This window comes from Mobula birostris, chromosome 1 (genome assembly GCF_030028105.1).
Source record: "Mobula birostris isolate sMobBir1 chromosome 1, sMobBir1.hap1, whole genome shotgun sequence".
Taxonomy (NCBI): Eukaryota; Metazoa; Chordata; class Chondrichthyes; order Myliobatiformes; family Myliobatidae; genus Mobula; species Mobula birostris.
The window spans coordinates 93,781,891-93,804,859 of record NC_092370.1 but is presented as its reverse complement, the minus strand read 5'-3'; the positions used below and the strand labels follow the sequence as shown (position 1 = coordinate 93,804,859).

The window sequence follows — 22,969 nt, the reverse complement described above, 5'->3', positions numbered from 1 at the left end:
AGCAGCCGGAAGGGGAAGCAGCCCAGGAAGTCAACAACCCCCCGGGCCCAGAACCAGAACAGCCACACACGGAGGAGTACTACCAGCAGTACCTGAGCCCACAGGAGGTGGAAAACTTCACAAAGGCGGTGGGAATGAAGGCTCAGGATGGCAAGGGTGAGGATGGAGAGCAGCCAAAATAAAGGACTTACAACGATGGCAGACCTTAAATTGGCGTGCTTGAATGTGCGAAGTTTGAAGAGTACTGGGTGATGCGTCAGCACGCTCCAGTACCTGGACACTGTAAAGGTCGACGTGACCTTCCTCCAGGAGTGTGGACTACCACATCTCCGTAACTACCGGAGGTGGTCACGGTGGTGGAAAAAAGGTTTGTCTGTGTGGTCGGGGGGCAACGATTGTCGCGCTTCCGGCCTGGGGATTCTGCTGCGGGGAGGCAACTTCTCAATCACCCAAGTTAAAGAGGTGGTTGCGGGGCGCCTCCTGGTAGCAGACATCAAATACCGGGGCACTCCGCTCCGGCTGGTCAATGTGTACGCCTCCCCCGTGCGGAGCGAGCGGCTGGCCGTCTTAGAGCAGCTCCCAAAGCTGCTGGTGACGTCCCAGCCGGTCGTTCTGGCCGGAGACTTCAACTGCACCATTGATGCAGCTGGAGGACCCGGCAGGCTGGACAGTACCTCTAGACTCCTGAGGGAAACGATGAAGACAGCCAAGCTGCGCGACGCCTTTGGCACCCCCACAGGTGGAGCACAGCCGCAAGCCACCTGGACACGATCGGACGGCTCAGCCCGCTCCCGGATCGACTTCCTCTTCCTGTCTGAGTCCCTCACGGTCAGGTCCACCGATGTCACGCCGGTGTTCTTCTCTGACCACTGCCTTCTGAGAGCCACCTGTCGCTTACAGGAGGACCAGAAGGCAGGCAGGGGGACGTGGAAGCTGAACGTAAAGCTGCTGACCCCAGAGAACATCGAGGAACTAGAGAGGGAGTACACAGGTTGGAGAACCTTGAAAGCCTTCTTTGATTCCCCGGTTCACTGGTGGGAAGCCACCAAGGAGAACATTAAGAGGTTCTTCATCCGCAAGGGTATTCAGAAGGCAAGGCAGGAGCAGAGGGAACTGCGTAAACTCCAGACAGAGTTGCAGCAACTTCTCCTTCTGCAGTCGAAGGGGGTGGATGTCAGGGAGGAATTGCGAGAGGTGAAGGGCTGGCAAGCCCAGCACCTCGCCGCTGAGTCCTCCAAGATCATCTTCCGATCAAGGGTCCAAACCGTGGAGCAGGATGAGACGTGCTCACGCTTCTTCTTCCAAAAGGTGCACAGGGGGGAGCTCTGTGATCCACAACCTTAAGGAAGAGGACGGCTCAGTCGCGTCCTCACAGACCGACATACTGAGGATCTGCAAGTCCTTCTATGCCAGTCTGTACGACGAAAAGGCCACAGAATCCACAGCCTCCCGCAACTTCCTGTCGTCTATCACGCAGGTCTTAGACGACGGCAAGTGGGAGAGTCTGGATCAGCCACTGACCCTGGACGAGCTGACAGGCTCCATCCGTTCCTTTGGGTCGGGTAAGACTCCCGGAAGCGACGGCTTACCGGCTGAGTTGTACTCGGCTCCGTGGAACTGGATGGGCCCAGACCTGCTGGAAGTGTACAACGCTATGCTTCTGGCCGGCAGTATGTCTGAGTCCATGAGGAAGGGCATCATCACCCTCATCTACAAGCAGAAGGGGGAAAGGGAGGACATTAGAAATTGGAGACCCATCTCTCTCCTGAATGTGGACTACAAGATCCTGTCCAAGGCTATCGCCAACAGGGTCAAGTCTGCTCTGGGACAGGTGATCCACCCGGACCAAACCTGTGCTGTACCGGGCAGGAAGATCTCAGACAGCCTCGCGCTGCTGAGGGACACCATCGCCTACGTGCAGGACAGGGGGGTGGACGCCTGCCTGGTCAGCTTGGACCAGGAGAAAGCCTTTGACAGGATATTGCACACGTACATGGCGGACGTACTCTCCAAAATGGGATTTGGGGAGGGAATCCGGAATTGGATCAGACTGCTCTACACAGACATCCGTAGTGCAGTCCAGGTCAACGGGTGGGAAACAGACAGCTTCCCCATCAGGTCTGGAGTTAGGCAGGGCTGTCCCCTCTCCCCTGTCTTGTTTGTCTGCTGCATAGAACCCTTTGCGGAAGCCATCAGGAGGGATGAGGGCATAAGAGGGGTGACGCTGCCAGGCAGTGGAGGGACCCAAGTGAAAACCTCCCTGTACATGGACGACGTCACCGTCTTCTGCTCTGATCTGAGGTCAGTTCGCAGGTTGATTGGCACCTGCAAACAGTTCGGGCTAGCGTCGGGGGCCAGGGTCAACCGCACAAAGAGCGAAGCCATGCTGTTCGTCAACTGGCCCGACCGATCCAGCGTCCCCTTCACCGTCAGGTCTGACCACGTGAAGGTGTTGGGGATCTGGTTCGGAGGGGCTGAGGCGTGCAACAAGAACTGGCAGGAGCGGACTGCCAAGGTGAAACAGAAACTGGGACTGTGGGGAGGGCGTTCCCTGTCGATAACGGGCAAGAACCTGGTCATCAGGTGTGAGGTGCTCTCAGGGCTGCTGTACTTGGCGCAGGTCTGGCCCGTCCCCCGCTCCTACAGCTCGGAAATCACCCAGGCTGTCTTCAGATTCGTCTGGGGATCCAAGATGGAGCGGGTGAGACGGACCGTCATGCACAAGTCCCTGGACAACGGGGGCAAGAACGTCCCCAATGTCGCCCTCACCCTGATGGCCAGCTTCGTATGTGGCTGCATCAGGTTGTGTGTAGAGCCCAGGTATGTGGGCACCAAGTACCACTATGTGCCCAGATTCTACTTGTCGCCGTGGCTACGAAGGATGGGTCTGGCCCCACTCCCGCTCAACGCCCCAGTCAGCTGGTCGTTGCCGGCATACTTGTCCTACGTAGCAAAGTTCTTCCAGGAGAACGCCTTTGACCACAGGGCCATCAGGCAGTGGTCGGCACGAAGTGTCCTGCAGGCACTGCAGGAGAAGGACGTGATGGACACAGTGGGGTGGTTCCCTGAGCAGACTGTCCAGTTCATCTGGCAAAATGCCTCATCGCCAGATCTCACCAACAGGCACCAAGACCTCGCCTGGCTGGCGGTGAGAGGGGCCCTCCCAGTCAGAGCCCTCCTGTACGCCCGGAATGTCGTCCCCGCACCCCACTGCCCACGGGAGGACTGCAGTGAGGAGGAGTCTGTGATCCACCTCTTTGCACACTGCCAGTTCGCAAAGAGGGTGTGGAGGAGGATGGACGGGCTAGTGTCACGTTTTATCCCCAGCAGCTGCGTAACAGAGGACTCTCTGATATACGGGCTGTTCCCGGGGACGCACACGGAGACCAACATCCGGTGCTGCTGGCAGATCATCAACTCGGTGAAAGACCCTCTTTGGTCAGCCCGAAACTTGATGATCTACCAGCACATGGAGATGTCCGTGGGAGAATGCTGCCGACTGGCACACTCTCGGCTGCAGGAGTACGTGCTGAGGGACGCACTGAAACTTGGTGCAGCCACCGCAAGGGCCCGGTGGGGAAGGACCACAGTATAGGTTTCTCCACCCGTGGGAGTGGGAGGGGTCGGTGGGCGGGGAGTATACCCCTCAACAATGAGATGCTAAGCTGAACTACTGGAGTGCCACGTGGGTGGCTATTAATACGGATATTTTACTGAGTATAATGGAAACGTATGTAAAGGAGGAAAAGTTATTGAATGGTTTATTGTATATATTTTTGAATAAAGTATATTTTGAAATAAAAAAAACTTTTATGTGTGTTGCTTGAATTTACAGCATCTGCAGAATTCCTGTTGTTTGCATAGCTGATCCAATCTTGATTTCAAAATCACTATCCTACTCAGTTCCCATGAGACACGAGGAACTGCAGGTGCTGGAATTTAGAGCAGTCCTAACAGAAAGTCTGAGCCCAAAATGTCATTTGTCTCTGCCTTCACAAATGCTGCTTGACCTGCTGAGTTATTATAGCAGATTGTTTTTTTTTGCTGCTGACTTCAAAATCAGTTCACTTTTGTCTTGTCCTCATGTCTGTCAGTCTTTTGCTTTAATATTTTAAATGACTACTTCTTTAGTTTATTGGGTTTGAAATTTAGAAGAAGTCTGGATAGAAGAAATACTTAATGTCTGTTTAACACTGTTCCCCTTAGTTATAATTACAGGCCCTTGGTCTGATAAGACTATGGTCTGCATATAGCTTGTCCCAGTTTCCTATATTCAAACCATATCCTTGATGTCCTGCCGAAGGGTCTAGGCCTGAAATGTCGACTGTACTTTTTTCCATAGATGCTGCCTGGCTTGCTGATTTCCTCCAGCATTTTGTGTGTGTTGTGTGGATTTCCAGCATCTACAAATTTTATCTTTGTCCCTGATTCTTGATGTTTCTGTACGAAACTATTCTCTTGTTATCCATGCTGCCATGCCCTCTCTGAAGATTGTAAATTTTAGTTGATTGTTTCTCTGCCTTCTAAACACTAATGGGTATACAGTATATTTAACCTGCTTGTTTTCTTCATACATTCACCCTTCATCTCAGAAATCAGCCTAGTTAACCCTTCCTACATTGATCAAATCCAAATATATACTTCCATTAATATTACAACTAAACATGACTACAACACACTTGATTTCCCCCTAATCCAATGCATTCACATGCATTGTAAGTGGTTGATGTCCTTCAGTGATTGCCTATGGTACCCTACCTAATTATTCAATGTCAATCCATAAATCATCAATTTATGCTGCCTCTATATCCTGTTAGCCAATCCCCTAATCATATCAGACCAGAGTATTACTCCCAACCACATGCTATTTCTGCTTGTACTGTAACCTTTTATGAGGCACTTTTTGACTGCCTCTGGAAATTAAAATACACTACATCTTCAGATTCCCACTATCAACATTGTTTGTTATGTGCTGAAGGAACTTGAGCAAGTTTGTCAAATATAATTTTGTTTCAATATATTGTCATATGCTTTTCCCAGTATCCTTTATCTACCTGCTTTGGTAATGGAATCAAGCAATTTCTTAATGAACAATCTTAGGCTTCCTGGTCTCCAGTTCTGTGATCCTGTCCCCTTACTTTTTTGAAAAGAAAATATATATATATATATATATATAGTATTTCAGAATTCCTTAAGCCCCTCTAAGGCCCAAGAATAGAGGCCATTATGTCCAAAGAACAGACTATAGGGAACATGAGCATCGAACTTAATCAATTTCCCTTAAGCCATAATAGACCCATAGGCCTGCGATAAAAAATTGCTTCTTGTCTGATGTTTGCTAAGCTTGCTTTCTAAATAGCATTGTCCACTTGTAAGATCAAAAACAGTTATATGTAAACTTCCAACTATATTTCTTTGTTTAACTTCTGGTCATAAGGGAATTAAGTCTTCAGTTGTTAAAATGGAAATGGAAAGCAGTAATCAGCTTAAAGTTTAAAGCACTTACTTTAGAACAGCTTTGAAAATAGCTCAGTCCATAGAACACATTATGTCTGAGGAAACTCAGTGCACTGCTTTATTAGTGCTCAAAGTGCAATATAAGACAATGGGTTGTTTAATTTGGGTCATTTCCAATAGGCAAGCTAACTCTTAAGTTCCTTAGTTCAAAGAAGGCTGCAAAAGGAATTAGCTTTTGTAGCGTTAACTGTGAAGGGTAAACATTAATCTGTGTAAAGATACTTTTAGACCTTTTGTGTTAAAAGGACGTCTGAGGAAATAGGTCTGTGTGAAGTCACCTAAGTGGGCGAAAAACAGTATCAATGTAGAGTGCAGTTCAGGCTTATTAGGAATGGGATAAGGAACATCAAGAAAGAGATATGGAAGAAACACTGGGCAAACGGGAATTCATTCCACCAGCTTCAGTTGCTGAGTTGAATGACTCATTGGTATGCATCATGGTATGTATTTTTAGTTTATAGGAATTGTACCTGTGTTTTGGAAATCCTTTGAGTTTAAGAAATCATTTGTGCTTTGTGTTTTGGGAATTGTTTATAATTTGAAAATGTTTAAGATAAAAAATCTTCTGAGTCTTAAATGTGTTTTAAGAGTGTTGTTTGGATTTAAACATATACCACTAAATAAATAAACTTTAATTGCTGGTGGTGTCTTCTTCTTGGTAGGGAGGGGGACCCACTTCTCCAATAGTAGGTATTGGCAGCTAAATTTGCTATGAAGGATAAACAGTTAAGTAAACTAGATTTTGAAGATTGGGTAGATACCGTATAATCTCCCTTTAGTGAGACTACTCATGGCAATTTATATCCTATAGGGCTTAAGGTCTTCATTTGAGTTCACAACTTCTCAGACAGCAAATACAATACCAACACAATTAGCACCCGACATGGTCACATTTTAACAAAAGTATTATTTTAGGAAGAATTAGTTCAACTCAGAGAGCTCTCGATAAGTGCTACGGCACCCCCACCTAGAACTATAAAATGGTTGACATCCTGATTCCCAGCAGTTGCACAGGCAAATGCTGGTTGATATTATGAATATGTTAATTATGTAGCAGAAATATGAGATAATACCCCAACTGCTCCTCCAATTGAAGGAGATGAATACTTTTTTCTTCAAATCAGAAACTGTAAAGATGACGTGATAGAACACAGCAGTAATTCCTTCCAGACACACGAGGTAGTGCTCACAGCAGTAAACCCTAAAGGTACTAATGAAGCCTGGAGAACAGGTGCTGGAGAACATGCATTAGAATTACAAAATTAAAACATTGGCGAATTTTAACTGTAATTTGGAAATGTTTAAAATGTGTTTTAAGAGTGTTGTTTGAATTTAAATGTTTATCACTAAATAAATAAACTATATTTTAAACTACTTTGTTAACTGGAAGTATCTTCTTGGTAGGAAGGAAGGACCCACCACTCAAATAGTAGGCACTAGCAGCTAAGCTCACAGTGAAGAATAAACAAGGAAGTAAACTAGTTTTTGAAGATTGGGTAGATACAGTGTAATCTCCCTTTAGTGAGAGTACTCGTGGCTATTTATATCCAATAGGGCTTAAGGACATCATTTGAGTTAAGAACTTTATGGTCATCAAACCCAGTACCATCACAGGCCAAAATCATCTCCTCCTCATGCCGTTAGAAAAACGTGGCTCAATATAACATCTTCTGGTGAGTTGATTTTATATTAACATTACATCACATTATTTAGTAAATTTGAATGTGGACATGGATGTTATTTTTGTTAACAGCAGAATAGCACATTTTTGAGAGCACATTTTCCGATGTTATGTATAACCATTTAGCTCTGGTTGCTCAAATGTTCCATTAAAATAACAATGCATAATGGAACTTTGTTTTGACAGCTGTTTATGGGTAGGTCACATCAGGACTGAATACCACTGTTCCGTTGAAGTTGCTGTTTTTAAATGAGATTTTAAACCTAGGACATATCTGCTACCATAAGTAGATAATAGAATTTCATGAGAGAAGAGGATTTCACCTTGCTCGAATATTTATTGCTTAATTAACATCTCTGAAAATACATTGTCCCATGTTACAAAATAGAGTGTAAATTACCAAGAGATACTTTGAGCTGTTCTGAAACTATCAAAAGTGCAACAAATCAGGAGTGCTGTCCTTCCCAACTATGAATGCTAATGATATTTAGGAAACCTTGCCAATGAAAATATAGACATCTGTCCCACAACGTGAGGGAATAATAAACTCTTCAATCAGGTGGTGGTTCTCTTGGTGGCCAAACAATTTAATAGAAAAACAAAATACATTTAAGTCAGACAGCCTCTTGAACAATATGTTTCTTTCAATTTTATATCGATTTCAACTCAGCAAAACATACTGAGCTGTCTCTGGAGTACCACAGTCACATAATCCAGTAGGATGTTTTCCTATTATCTTTAAATAATAGTTTAGCCCACAATGCCCCAACCCAAGTCTTTGTTAATTTCACCTTATCTCTATGATTTAAAAAGTAACAGTCTGAGACCTTTTTAACTAGTGGGTGACTAGAAAAGAAATGCCTTCCCTTTAAAAACACAAACATGAGGAAATCTGCAGATGCTGGAATTTCAAGCAACACACATAAAAATTGCTGGGGAACGTAGCAGGCCAGGCAGCATCTATAGGAAGTAGTACTTGCCCTGACGAAGGGTCTCGGCCCGAAACGTCGACTGTACCTCTTCCTGTAGATGCTGCCTGGCCTGCTGCATTCACCAGCAATTTTTATGTGTGATGCCTTTCCTTTAATTCATTTTTCCAATCCTCCTGCCACTTCTTCTCTGTACATTTTTTATCCTACTTCTCAATTCTGCAATGCCTGGGGGTACTCTTAATTTCTACTTGCCTGCTCTGTAAGGAAGACTTTGCAATGCCATCCACAATTTCATTTCCCTCCACCCCAGCATGCCCAGGTATCCATGTAAATCTGACTTCACAACCCATCTTCCTTACTCTAAACAAAACTAAGAGAATCTCAATAACTATGTCAGGACGAGCTTTTGATTTATTCCCCTTTATAGCATCTAAGGCCTAAGGCAGCAGCAGAATCCGAACAGATGATAACCCTGCATGGTTGAGAATCTTCCATCCACCATAAGGCCCAGAGGACTGCTAATAATTCTGTTGCAAAGACAGAAACACCATCTGAAACCCGGTGACCAATCTTAACTCCAAGTTGAGATACGTACATCCCAAATCCTGCCTTACTGCTCTCTGGGTCCACGAGCCATCAGTAAAAACCTTCAGATAAAATCCCCATTTATTATTTAAATATTCATTTATGATCGATGCTGTTGAAATTGCTCTGCTTCCTTGAGGCTGAAAAAGGAGGAATAGGTCTACTTCTAGTTCTGGCAAAAGCCAAAAAGGAATGGGTGGCAAGCAAATTTGGTCAGCTATGTCTTCCTCAATCAGTTACAATTTCACAGCCCAGTTATTAACCAAATCTAAAAATGAATATCTTTTAATTTTACTTTGGCTCTCCAACTTCCCCTGCAAAAGACATTTTGATGGACAGCTGTGATTGAAGCCATTTAGTTTTGCCCAATACTGCAGGCCCAACTGAACTCGTCTTAAATGTAGAGGCACTTCTCCCATCTCCACACATAATGCAGGGACTGATGTTGTTCTAAAAACTCCACAACAGAGTCTAAGTGCTTTGGCCTGCACAGTGTCTAATTTTTCAAGCACTGCCACAGCAGTGGAACCATAAGCAATACAATCATAATCAATAACTGATCTAATCATAGCTAGATATATTAAGTACATAGTTTCCCGCCCTGCTCCCCAGTCACATCCAGCAATACTTTTCATAATATTTAAAACTTTCTCACACTTTCCAATTGTTTTATCTATATGAACCCTCCAAGTAAGTCTTTCATCAAAACAGGCACCTAAAAACTTGAATACCTCAACTTTTTCTGATGGAGAATCATATAGACACAATTCACAATCAGGAATCTTTCTTCTAAAGCCAAAAATTATATATTTGGACTTAGAAGCAGAAATCCTGAAACCCCATTTATTTTCCCAGTTCTTAACTGACCTTAAAGCCTTTCGTACCTGCTTTAATTTATACTTGACGTTTCTTTCTGTTTTCCAGATTGCATCATCGTCTGCAAACAACGATTTGCCAAATCCTGTTCCTACCTGATCAAAGGTATCATTTATCATGACATTAAAAAGAACCAGACTAATGACGCTTCCTTGAAGGGTACCATTACCTATTTTAACTGACTTGGAGCTTGTTCCGCCTATTCTTACTTGCATTGTCCTTTCCTTGAGAAAATCTTTGATCCAATTAAACATTCTACCTCTAATTCCCGTATCATAGAGTTTAATTAATAAACCATCCTTCCATAGTAAGTCATATGCTGTTTCAATATCTAGAAATACACTTACCATTACTTCTCTATTTTGAACCGTTTTTTAATATCGTGATCTAAAAGGGCAAGAAATTCCATTGTTGATCTTCCAGTTCTAAAACCATTTTGATAGGCAGCAAAATGTCCCTTCTTTTCTAAAAAGTAAACAAGTCTGTTGGTGACCATTCGTTGCATAGTTTTACAAAGCCCTGATATTAAAGCTATAGGCCGATACAAACTGGGACTAGATGCGTCTTTACCTGGCTTTAAAACTGGAACTACCACCGCATGCTTCCATTCTACTGGTAATTTTCCTTCTTTCCACACAATTAAACAAAGCTAGCATTTCTATTAATACAGAGTCATCTAAATGCTTAAGCAATTCATAACACAGTCCATCCCTACCAGGAGAAGTACTTGAACCTGATTGGACATCTTCCTGAAGGGAAATAAATAAATTTATGGAGCTATTATCATCCAAACTCCTGTCCAGTTTCCAACTTTCCTTTAACATAATTTCCTTTCTCAAATCACCTGTTTCTCCAGAACTATGTAACGCTTGGAACACCTCTACAAACATATCAGCCTTTTACTTATTGGTTACAGCTTCAATATCTCCTTCCAGCAAAGCTGGGATAGATGGTTTTCTGTATATCCCTGACATTCTGTGAATGATCGTCCATAGCTGCTTTTTTTTTAAGATTATGAGGACACTCAGTTCTTGTTTATTGTCATTTAGAAATGCATGCATTAAAAATGGTACAATGTTCCTCCAGAAAGTTATCACAGGTGTCTTAGGGGCAAGGGTTACACAAAATCTTCTCCAACTATCCCTCTTTGCATTTTTAATTACTCTCCTTGCTACTGCTCTTTCCTTTTTATACTCCATAACATTATCTAACACTGGGTACTTTCTTAATTTCTTGTAAGCTCTTATTTCTGTTTCTTACTGCTACATCACAATTTTTATTCCACCACGGAACTAATGCTCGAGCCTTCGGAACATTCTGTAGCGGAATAGTCAACTGAGCAACTTTATGAATTATAGGAGAGGGATTTATTCCAATCGTCTATGGAGCCCTCGCTATCAATCTCTTCTATTATATCCACAGCTTTCTCCTGGTACTCATCCCAATGGGCCAAAGAAAAATTATACCTAGCAGCCCTCTCCTCAACTTCTATCAAATTTCTACCAAATCTACATAATATAGGATAGTGATCACTTCTTAGTGTGTGTCTGTCCATAGCATCCCATTCCCCGACCCTGGCTAACTTTGTGGAAGCGATTGATAAGTCTAAGTGACTACAAGTATTCTTTACAATTTTAAATCTTGTAGGCCTTCCGTCATTTAGAAGTACCATGTTGTATTTATCTAGAAACTCCTCTACTACCGTTCCATTACTATATTTACTTTCACTACCCCATATAGGATTATGGGCATTGAAATCTCCAACACAGATTACTGGGGATCTTACCTTATTCATAATTTCATCAAAATCTGATAACATCATATTACATGGATTATAAAAGTTAATCAAAGCTGTGTGACCACAAGAGCTCCAAACCTCCACAGCCACAATTTCAAGGTTAGATTTTAAATCAAGTCTTCTAAACTGAAGTCCTGTTTTTATGAAAGTTGCACACCCTCCACCAGATTTACCTGTTCTGTCAGCTCTCAAACTGTCATATCCAGGGATCACAAAATTTAAATGAGGCTTTAACCATGTCTCCTGTATACCTATCAAATCAGGCTTATCTTTAAAAGTTCCAACAAATCTTTTTAATTCTTGACCATTTGCAATTAAACTTCTTGCATTCCATTGTAATATTAAAAACATCCAAATACTAATTATCGGCCTCTTCATCCACATAAAGCTCCTCCATACTCTCTGACCCTGAAAACTGGGAAGTATTCAGTGATTATTTGTCTGTCATATATTCAGGTAATTTTTCCAGTAAAACCTGTGTCATATCAAGGAATCTCTGTGCAGCTCCAACAACTGCTTTTTATCATATCCGACCTCTTGGTTGTAGTTTTAGCCCCGAACAGTACATAAATAACAAACGCCAAAAAAGACTCTTTGGTCGTCAACAACATCTGTGAAGGAACCATAGTTGGAGAACGCGGAATGTGCTGACTCCCCATCGATCCAATCATTTCTTTACTTATCCTTTGCTCCCTTTCAACTTTCCTTACTGCCTCAGCATATGATATTTTTTGTTGGTTACGAACAACCTGAATCTGCTTTGCCTTGATAAAATACTCACATCCTCTGAATGCCACTACATGGTCCCCTCCACAGTTACTGCATTTAGGCACCGCTGCCTTACATGCTTTAATATCATGATCCTCTCCACATTTCACACATTTCTTTTACCTCGACATGAACCGGCAACATGTCCAAATCTCTGGCAATTATAGCAGCGCAGGGGAGGTCTAATATATTCTCTAACTTGATACGACATGCTCCCAAAATAGACTCTAGTTGGAAGAACATCACCTGCAAAAACCAGTAGGACAGGAGAATCCCAGTCACCTCCTTCTCTCAATTTTAATCGTTTGGCTTCAATCACTCGACCACTTTTAATATTCTCCAAAATTTCCTTTTTAGTTATGCCAGACCAAATACCATACACTCCCCCCCCCCACAACTCCCTTCCTTTCTTTCAGAGTAATACACTCCACTTTCACAACCAATTTTCCCACCGTTTTAGCACTGCTATATTGGTCAACATCTTTGCAACAAATTTTCAGCAATCCATCAGACAAAATCGGCCTGGAATCCTTTACCTATTTGGTTCTCTAATGCTGCTGCTACTTTCAAGGGATTAAGGGCTCTAAATCCTCCTTCCCCTTCCATCTGACCTTTAGTTTTATACAGAACTAAAAATTCCTCCAAGTCATTCCATTTCCTCAATTTTTTGTCCCCCATTACATCAGGTCTTTCACTTGATGCACCCTTTTTTGGCTACCCTTACTTCTGGAGTATTCTACAGTCTCCCACCCTCCTCCTTCAATCTCAACCCCCCTCCCCCCTTTGCAGCCATAGGCGACAAACTAACCCTTTCCAAACTACTGGGCTGAATAAAGGGGAAGAAAATAAATTAATAAAATACATAAAATCAAACAAACAGGCCAACCAAAATTTAAGGAAAACCACCACTGATCCCCCCTGTCTCCCGCCCCAAGCCACCATTTGTCTCAGCAGTCCTCCCGCCCAAGTCCCCCACCCCCACCATTCAGCTGTGCCTCCAGAGTTCCTTGCTCTTCCTCTTTGAGGACGTTTACAGCAACAGGTGCATAAAGAAGATCATCAGTGACACCAGTCACCCCAACCATAAAGTGTTTCAGCTGCTTCTGTCTGGCAAGCAGCACTGCAGTATTAAAGCCAAGACCAACAGGCTATGAAACAGCTTCTTTCTACAAGCCATTAAATTTATGAAAGTTTAAACTTTGAAAAATAGAGGACTATGGGTAAGCTGAGTAATTTCTAAGGTAGGGACATGTTCAGCACAACTTTGTGGGCCAAAGGGCCTGTATTGTGCTGTAGGTTTTCTAAGTTCATAAATTCATATGTTTGTACAGTGTAACAGAGTCATAACGCAAAGATTTTTACTCCCTCATGTTGTGGGACGGATGTAAGATTTAAATAAATTCAATAATAAAGTAAAGTGGGAAACAGGACAGCAAATAGAGAAGGATGGATGAAGAGGAAGAGAAAAATCTGAAAGGGGTGAGAGGAATGTAACCAACCCAGCAGTAAGAATTCACTTATTTAACTTCTGTTTAATAAGTGTTGACAAAGAAGTATCCCAGAAGAATTAAGAACTTTAAAAACAAACTTGCAAAGACATTTTCTTTTTTGAAATCCTGTGGAATGGCTGGCTAAAAGTATGTCTTATAGATTTACAGAGTCACAAATAAAAAGCAGCTTTCATTTAACTGAGTCTGGATTTATCCTTAAAAACTTCATAAATCAAGTGAAAGCCATTTGTTAGCTTTACAAAATGCAGATAAATCCAGAATGTTACCCCATCAAAGTACCTTCACCTGATGATGGTTAAATTATCAAACCAGCTGATGTACCTCTGAGAGGACAATTAATCAAGTCAGTAACATGAAATTGAGGTAAATCCAAAATAATGAGTTGGCCAATTAGGACAGAGATAAGAAGAAAAGTCTTCACACAGGAAGTCACTGAGTACGTACAAGAGAAATTTTTGGATCATAGAAGCTCTAAGGGGCCCATGCAGGTAGTGGTGTTGATGTAGAGCCAAGAGTTTACTGAATGGCAAAATGGACTACTTCTCGAATTCTCAGTTATATTGAATCTGTTGATATGTTAACCAGTGGCCTTCATGAGATAAAACCCATCAGTAACTTGGCTGGTATATAAATGAATAATGATGGTCTCCCTCAGGATATCAACACGTCTAAATGTCACGCCTAGCAGCATAAATCTACAGAACTGTCTTCATGACAATGAATAGAACATAAAAATATACCAAACTGAAAGGGAGTGAGTCACTTGTGTCTGCTCTGCTGGTCTGTGGAATTATGGCTGATCTTTACAGCAGCTCCGCCCTCTTGGATGGATCCCATTCCCCTTGATTCCATTAATATCCAAATATCACACCGTTTTACCCAGAGCAGTGGTTCCCAAACTATCTTGGGTTACCACCTTCATAGCTCCCAGACCACATCCAGCACCCTCCTCTTCCTTTCCAGCTATTACATTAAAAACTATAAAGAATTTTGATTTACACTGCACAGTGAAAGAAAATGATAGCAAGGAAGAGTGAGGAGGTCCTGGAGAGTGAGTATAGAGAGCTTGGTAGGAAGTTGAAAAGCAGGACCTCGAGGGTGGTGATCTCAGGATTGCTACCTGTGCTACGTGCCAGTGAGGGTAGGAATAGGATGCTCTGGAGGATGAACAAGTGGCTGAGGAACTGGTGTAGGGGGCAGGGTTTCAGATTTCAGGATCATTGGGACCTCTTCTGGGGCAGGTGGGACTTGTATAAGAGAGACGGATTACACTTGAACTACAGGGGGACCAATATCCTTTCAGGGAGGTTTGTTAGTGCTGTTGGGGAGGCTTTAAACTAGATTTGCAGGGGGATGGGAGCCAGAGTGCCAGAGCTGACAGTGGGGCTGGGGTGAAAATAAATGATGTTAAAAGTTCAAGCAAAGCTGCAAATAGAAAGGTTGTGAGTGGTGGTAAAAATCTTCTGAGGTGTATATATTTCAATGCTAGGAGTATTGCGGGGAAGGCAGACGAGTTGAGGGCGTGGATTGACACGTGGAATTATGACGTTATAGCCATTAGTGAAAATTGGCTACAGGAGGGGCAGGACTGGCAGCTTAATATTCCAGGGTTCCGATGTTTCGGATGTGATCGAGGCAGAGGAATGAAAGGTGGGGGGGGGGGGTGGTAGCATTGTTTGTCAGGGAAAATGTTACAGCGGTGCTCAGGCAGGACAGATTAGAGGGCTTGTCTACTGAGTCCTTATGGGTGGAGCTAAGAAACAGGAAAGGTATGGCCACATTAGTGGGGTTGTATTATAGACCACCCAATAGTCAGCGAGAATTGGAGGAGCAAATCTGCAGAGAGATAGCAGGCACTGCAGGAAACATAAAGTTGTGGTGGTAGGGGATTTTAATTTTCCACATATTGATTGAGACTCCCATACTGTTATGGGTCTAAATGGGTTAGAGTTTGTAAAATGTGTTCAGGGAAGTTTTCTAAATCAATATATAGAGGGGATGCAATATTAGATCTCCTATTAGGAAACGAGTTAGGACAAGTGACGGAAGTGTGTGTAGGGGAGCACTTTGGTTCCAGTGATCATAACAACATTAGTTTCAACTTGATCATGGGTAAAGATAGATCTGGTCCTGGGGTTGAGGTTCTAAACTGGAAGAAGGCCAAATTTGAAGAAATGAGAAAGGATCTAAAAAACATGGATTGGTACAGGTTGTTCTCTGGCAAGGATGTGGGGAGCCTTCAAAGGAGAAATTTTGAGAGTGCAGAGCTTTTATGTTCCTGTCAGGATTAAATGCAAAGCGAATAGGAATAAGAAACCTTGGTTCTCAAGGGTTATTGTAACTCTGATAAAGAAGAAGAGAGAGTTGTGTGACATGTACAGGAAACAGGGAGTAAATAAGGTGCTTGAGGAGTATAAAAAGTGCAAGAAACTACTTAAGAAGGAAATCAGGAGGGCTAAAAGAAGACATGAGGTTGACTTGGCAGTGAAAGTGAAGGATAATCCAAAGAGCTTTTACAGGTATATTAAGAGTAAAAGGATTGTAAGGGATAAAATTGGTTCTCTTGAAGATTAGAGTGGTCGGCTATGTGCGGAACCAAAAGAAATGGGGGAGATCTTAAATGGGTTTTTTGCGTCTGTATTTACTAAGGAAACTGGCATGAAGTCTATGGAATTAAAGGAAACAAGTAGTGAGATCATGGAAACTGTACAGATTGAAAAGGAGGAGGTGCTTGCTATCTTGAGGCATATTAAAGTGGATAAATCCCCAGGACCTGACAGAGTATTCCCTCAGACCTTGAAGGAGACTAGTGTTGAAATTGCAGGGGCCCTGGCAGATATACTTAAAATGTCGGTGTCTACAGGTGAGGTGCTGGAGGATTGGAGAATGGCTCATGTTGTTCCATTGTTTAAAAAGGGATCAAAAAGTAATCCGGGAAATTATAGGCCGGTAAATTTGATGTTGGTAGTGGGTAAGTTATTGGAGGGAGTACTAAGAGACAGAATCTACAAGCATTTGGATAGACTGGGACTTATTGGGGAGAGTCAACATGGCTTTGTGCGTGGTAGGTCATGTTTGACCAATCTATTGGAGTTTTTCGAGGAGGTTACCAGGAAAGTGGATGAAGGGAAGGCAGTGGATTTTGTCTACATGGACTTCAGTAAGGCCTTTGACAAGGTCCCGCATGGAAAACCAGGAAAATTCAGTCACTAGGTATACATGGAGAGGTGGTAAATTGGATTAGACATTGGCTCAATGGAAGAAGCCAAAGAGTGGCAGTAGAGGATTGCTTCTCGGAGTGGAGGCCTGTGACTAGTGGTGTGCCACAGGGATCAGTGCTGGGTCCATTGTTATTTGTCATCTATATCAATAATCTGGATGATAATGTGGTAAACTGGATCAGCAAATTTGCTGATGATACGAAGATTGGAGGTGTAGTGGACAGTGAAGAAGGTTTTCAAATCTTGCAGAGGGATTTGGACCAGCTGGAAAAATGGGCTGAAAAATGGCAGGTGGAGTTTAATACAGACAAGTGTGAGGTATTGCACTTTGGAAAGACAAACCAAGGTAGAACATACAGGGTAAATGGCAAGGCACTGAGGAGTGCAGTAGAACAGAGGGATCTGGGAATACAGATACAAAATTCCCTAAAAGTGGCGTCACAGATCGATAGGGTCATAAAGAGAGCTTTTGGTACATTGGCCTTTATTAATCAAAGTATTGAGTATAAGAGCTGGAGTGTTATGATGAGGTTGTATAAGGCATTGGTGAGGCCGAATCTGGAGTATTGTGTTCAGTTTTGGTCACCAAATTACAGGAAGAATATTAATAAGGTTGAAAGAGTGCAGAGAAGGTTTACAAGGATGTTGCTGGGACTTGAGAAACTCAGTTAAAGAGAAAGGTTGAATAGGTTAGGACTTTATTCCCTGGAGCGTAGAAGAATGAGGGGAGATTTGATAGAGGTATATAAACTTATGATGGGTACAGATAGAGTGAATGCAAGCAGGCTTTTACCACTGAGGCAAGGGGAGAAAAAAACCAGAGGACATGGGTTAAGGGTGAAGGGGGAAAAGTTTAAAGGGAACATTGGCAGGGGGGGGCTTCTTCACACAGAGAGTGGTGGGAGTATGGAATGAGCTGCCAGACGAGGTGGTAAATGTGGGTTCTTTTTTAACATTTAAGAATAAATTGAACAGATACATGGATGGGAGGTGTATGGAGGGATATGGTCAGTCTGCAGGTCAGTGGGACTAGGCAGAAAATGGTTTGGCACAGCCAAGAAGGGCCAAAAGGCCTGTTTCTGTGCTGTAGTTTTTCTATGGTTTCTAAAATAGGAAGTGAAAATTCAAAGCAGTGACAAATAATTGCAAAACTTATTCAGATTTATTTAAAGCAACAAAGAATGATTACAGTAAAAATAATTTTCATCGCCAATTTTAAAGTGTACATTAATAGTCCAACTATTTTTCACCACTCAATGAGATGGATGGGTTTGGTGCAGTGATATCAGCTTCTCAACAGCAGGCTGAATGTCACTCAGAAGGAGTCTCAGATCCCCACATTCAGTAATTTGCTGTCTGTTTTGTTGCTTTGAAAGACTTTGGGTGACTGCACTGGAACCATGCTCCACTAAGTATGATGTTGGAAAGGCAATAAAGAATATCATGACCTTTTTCCACAGTGCAGTACAGCATTCAGAGATTTTCTACAACCAAGAGTCTTAATATGACTTTTTGATTCGCAGCTTCAGCTCAAAGTCATATTGTGGCAAGATCAGAAACATAGAAACATAGAAAATAGGTGCAGGAGTAGGCCATTCAGCCCTTCGAGCCTGCTTCGCCATTCAGTATGATCATGGCTGATCATCCAACTCAGAACCCTGTACTAGCCTTCCCTCCATACCCCCTGATCCCTTTAGCCACAAGGGCCATATCTAACTCCCTCTTAAATATAGCCAATGAACTGGCCTCAATTGTTTCCTGTGGCAGAGAATTCCACAGATTCACCACTCTCTGTGTGAAGAAGTTTTTCCTATTCTCGGTCCTAAAAGGCTTCCCCTTTATCATCAAACTGTGACCCCTCGTACTGGACTTCCCCGACATCATGAACAATCTTCCTGCATCTAGCCTGTCCAATCCCTTTAGGATTTTATACGTTTCAATAAGATTCCCCCCCCTCAATCTTCTAAATTCCAGAGAGTATAAGCCTAATCGATCCAGTCTTTCATCATATGAAAGTCCTGCCATCCCAGGAATCAATCTGGTGAACCTTCTTTGTACTCCCTCTATGGCAAGGATGTCTTTCCTCAGATTAGGGGACCAAAACTGCACACAATACTCCAGGTGTGGTCTCACCAAAGCCTTGTACAACTGCAGTCGTGCCTCCCTGCTCCTGTACTCGAATCCTCTTGCTATGAATGCCAGCATACTATTCGCCTTTTTCACCGCCTGCTGTACCTGCATGCCCACTTTCAATGACTGGTGTATAATGACACCCAGGTCTCGTTGCACCTCCCCTTTTCCTAATCGGCCACCATTCAGATAATAATCTGTTTTCCTGTTTTTGCCACCAAAGTGGATAACTTCACATTTATCCACATTAAGTTGCATCTGCCATGAATTTGCCCACTCACCCAACCTATCCAAGTCACCCTGCATCCTCTTAGCATCCTACTCACAGCTAACACTGCCGCCCAGCTTCGTGTCATCCGCAAACTTGGAGATGCTGCATTTAATTCCCTCATCCAAGTCATTAATATATATTGTAAACAACTGGGGTCCCAGCACTGAGCCTTGCGGTACTCAACTAGTCACTGCCTGCCATTCTGAAAAGGTCCCGCTTATTCCCACTCTTTGCTTCCTGTCTGCCAACCAATTCTCTATCCACATCAATACCTTACCCCCAATACCATGTGCTTTAAGTTTGCACACTAATCTCCTGTGTGGGACCTTGTCAAAAGTCTTTGAAAATCCAAATATACCACATCCACTGGTTCTCCCCTATCCACTCTACTAGTTACATCCTCAAAAAATTCTATGAGATTCGTCAGACATGATTTTCCTTTCACAAATCCATGCTGACTTTGTCCGATGATTTCACCGCTTTCCAAATGTGCTGTTATCACATCTTTGATAACTGACTAGCATTTTCCCCACCACTGATGTTAGGCTAACCAGTCAAAAATTCCCCAGTTTCTCTCTCCCTCCTTTTTTAAAAAGTGGGGTTACATTAGCCACCCTTCAATCCTCAGGAACTAGTCCAGAATCTAAAGAGTTTTGAAAAATTATCACTAATGCATCCACTATTTCTTGGGCTACTTCCATAAGCGTTCTGGGATGCGGACCATCTGGCCCTGGGGATTTACCTGCCTTTCATCCCTTCAATTTACCTAACACCACTTCCCTACTAACATGTATTTCCCTCAGTTCCTCCATCTCACTGGACCCTCTGTCCCCTACTATTTCCGGAAGATTATTTATGTCCTCTTTAGTGAAGACAGAACCAAAGTAGTTATTCAATTGGTCTGCCATGTCCTTGCTCCCCATAATCAATTCACCTGTTTCTGTCTGTAGGGGACCTACATTTGTCTTAACCAATCTTTTTCTTTTCACATATCTATAAAAGCTTTTAGAGTCAGTTTTTATGTTCCCTGCCAGTTTTCTCTCATAATCTTTTTTCCCTTTCCTAATTAAGCCCTTTGTCCTCTTCTGCTGGACTCTGAATTTCTCCCACTCCTCAGGTGAGCCGCTTTTTCTGGCTAATTTGTATGTTTCTTCTTTGGAATTGATACTATCCCTAATTTCCCTTGTCAGCCACGGGTGCACTAGCTTCCCTGATTTATTCTTTTGCCAAACTGGGATGAACAATTGTTGTAGTTCATCCATGCGATCTTTAAATGCCATTGCATATCCACCGTCAACCCTTTAAGTGTCCTTTGCCAGTGTACCTTAGGGAATTCACGTCTCATACCTTCAAAGTTACCCTTCTTTAAGTTCAGAGCCTTTGTTTCTGAATTAACTATGTCACTCTCCATCTTAATGAAGAATTCCACCATATTATGGTCACTCTTACCCAAGGGGCCTCTCACAACAAGATTACTAATTAACCCTTCCTCATTGCTCAATACCCAGTCTAGAATAGCCTGCTCTCTAGATGGTTCCTTGACATGTTGGTTCAAAAAACCATCCCGCATACATTCCAAGAAATCCTCTTCCTCAGCACCCTTACCAATTTGGTTCACCCAATCTATATGTAGATTGAAGTCACCCATTATAACTGCTGTTCCTTTATTGCACGCATTTCTAATTTCTTGTTTAATACCATCCCCAACCTCACTACTATTGTTAGGTGGTCTGTACACAACTCCCACCAGCGTTTTCTGCCCCTTAGTGTTATGCAGCTCTACCCATATCGATTCCACATCCTCCCGGCTAATGTCCTTCCTTTCTATTGCGTTAATCTCCTCTCTAACCAGCAATGCTACCTCATCTCCTTTTCTTTCAGGTCTATCCCTCCTGAATATTGAATATCCCTGAATGTTGAGCTCCCATCCTTGGTCACCCTGGAGCCATGTCTCTGTGATCCCAACTATATCATATTCATTAATAACAATCTGCACTTTTAATTCATCCACCTTGTTACAAATGCTCCTTGCATTGACACACAAAGCCTTCAGGCTCGCTTTTACAACACTCTTAGCCCTTATACAATTTTGTTGAAAAGTGGCCCTTTTTGATTTTTGCCCTGGATTTGCTGGCCTGCCACTACTACTGTTTGCTTCTACCCTCATTTTACACCCCTCTATCTCTCTGCATTTGTTCCCATCTCCCTTTTATGAACTAACCTCCTCTCTCCTAGTCTCTTTAATTTGATTCCCACCCCCCAACCATTCTAGTTTAAAGTCACCTCAGTAGCCCTCGCAAATCTCCCCACCAGGATATTGGTCCCCCTAGGATTCAAGTGTAACCCGTCCTTTTTGTGGAGGTCACACCTGTGCCAAAAGAGGTCCCAATGATCCAAAAACTTGAATCCCTGCCCTCTGCTCCAATCCCTCAGCCACGCATTTATCCTCCATCTCATTGCATTCCTACTCTCACTGTCGCGTGGCACAGGCAGTAATCCTGAGTTTACTACCTTTGCGGTCCTTTTTCTCAACTCCCTTCCTAACTCCCTATATTCTCCTTTCAGGACCTCTTCCCTTTTCCTACCTATGTCATTGGTACCTATATGTACCACGACCTCTGGCTCCTCACCCTCCCACTTCAGGATATCTTGGACGCGATCAGAAATATCCCGGACCCTGGCACCAGTGAGGCAAACTACCATCCGGGTCCCTGGACTGCGTCCACAGAATCGCCTATCTGACCCCCTTCCTATCGAGTCCCCTATTACAGCTGCCTTCCTCTTCCTTTCCCTACCCTTCTGAGCTACAGGGCGGACTCTGTGCCGGAGGCACGGCCACTGTCACTTCCCCCAGGTAAGCTGACCCCCCCCCAACAGTACTCAAACAGGAGTACCTATTGTCAAGGGGCACAGCCACCGGGGTATTCTCTATTACCTGACTCTTCCCCTTCCCCCCCTAACCGTGACCCACTTGTCTGCCTCCCGTGGCCCTGGTGTGACCACCTGCCTGTAACTCCTCTCTATCAACTCCTCACTCTCCCTGACTAGACGAAGGTCATCGATCTGCAGCTCCAGTTCCCTAACGCGGTCCCTTAGGAGCTGCATCTCGGCGCACGTGCCGCAGATGTGGACGTCTGGGAGGCTTGGAGACTCCAGGGCCTCCCACATCCAGCACTGAGGACAACAAGCTGCCCTCACTGTCATACTGCCCCTCTCCTCAAATAACAATGTCAGTTCTTCCTCCATCCTTCCTGTTAATTCCTCATTACAACTGTTGAGGAATGGATTTATTATCCAATCTGGAATTTGCATTGTGAAAAGATTCTGAAATCTCTCTGACATGTCTTTATCTCCGGTGGGCACAATATACTTGAAGATCATAATCTGGTATTCTTTCCAACTCAAATAGACTCAGAAATTGGAAAAAGTCATGGCGGCCAACGTTGCAGTTAAATAGGGTTAACTTGGACGGAAATGTGGAGATGACTGGTTTGACTTTAATAAGATTTATGTAACTTCTTTGAAATTGAAGATTGATTTAATTATACGTTGCAAATAATTATGACAAGGAATATCATTCCTAATGTTTATGAATTTATTACTGAAAGAAACAGTTGAGTCTTCAAATAATTTTATCAAAAGATGCAGAAAAGCTTCTCAGACAGATTCCTTTTCAGAG

At 43.2% G+C, this 22,969-nt stretch overlaps 1 protein-coding gene across 2 annotated transcripts in view; it reads left to right on the top strand.

Annotated features, from left to right (window-relative positions):
• The first annotated feature begins 5,734 nt into the window (after positions 1-5,734).
• The window catches only part of LOC140198338 (focal adhesion kinase 1), a 569,537-nt gene continuing 552,302 nt past the window's right edge, over positions 5,735-22,969 (top strand). The window contains exons 1-2 of one of the 2 annotated variants that reach the window (XM_072259450.1): positions 5,735-5,957; positions 9,640-9,696. In XM_072259450.1, coding sequence (XP_072115551.1) covers positions 5,948-5,957; positions 9,640-9,696 — 67 coding nt within the window. In that variant the 5' untranslated portion in view covers positions 5,735-5,947. Of the gene's footprint in view, positions 5,958-7,133; positions 7,191-9,639; positions 9,697-22,969 lie in introns of those variants that run through there. The other variant, XM_072259457.1, reaches the window with a different exon arrangement.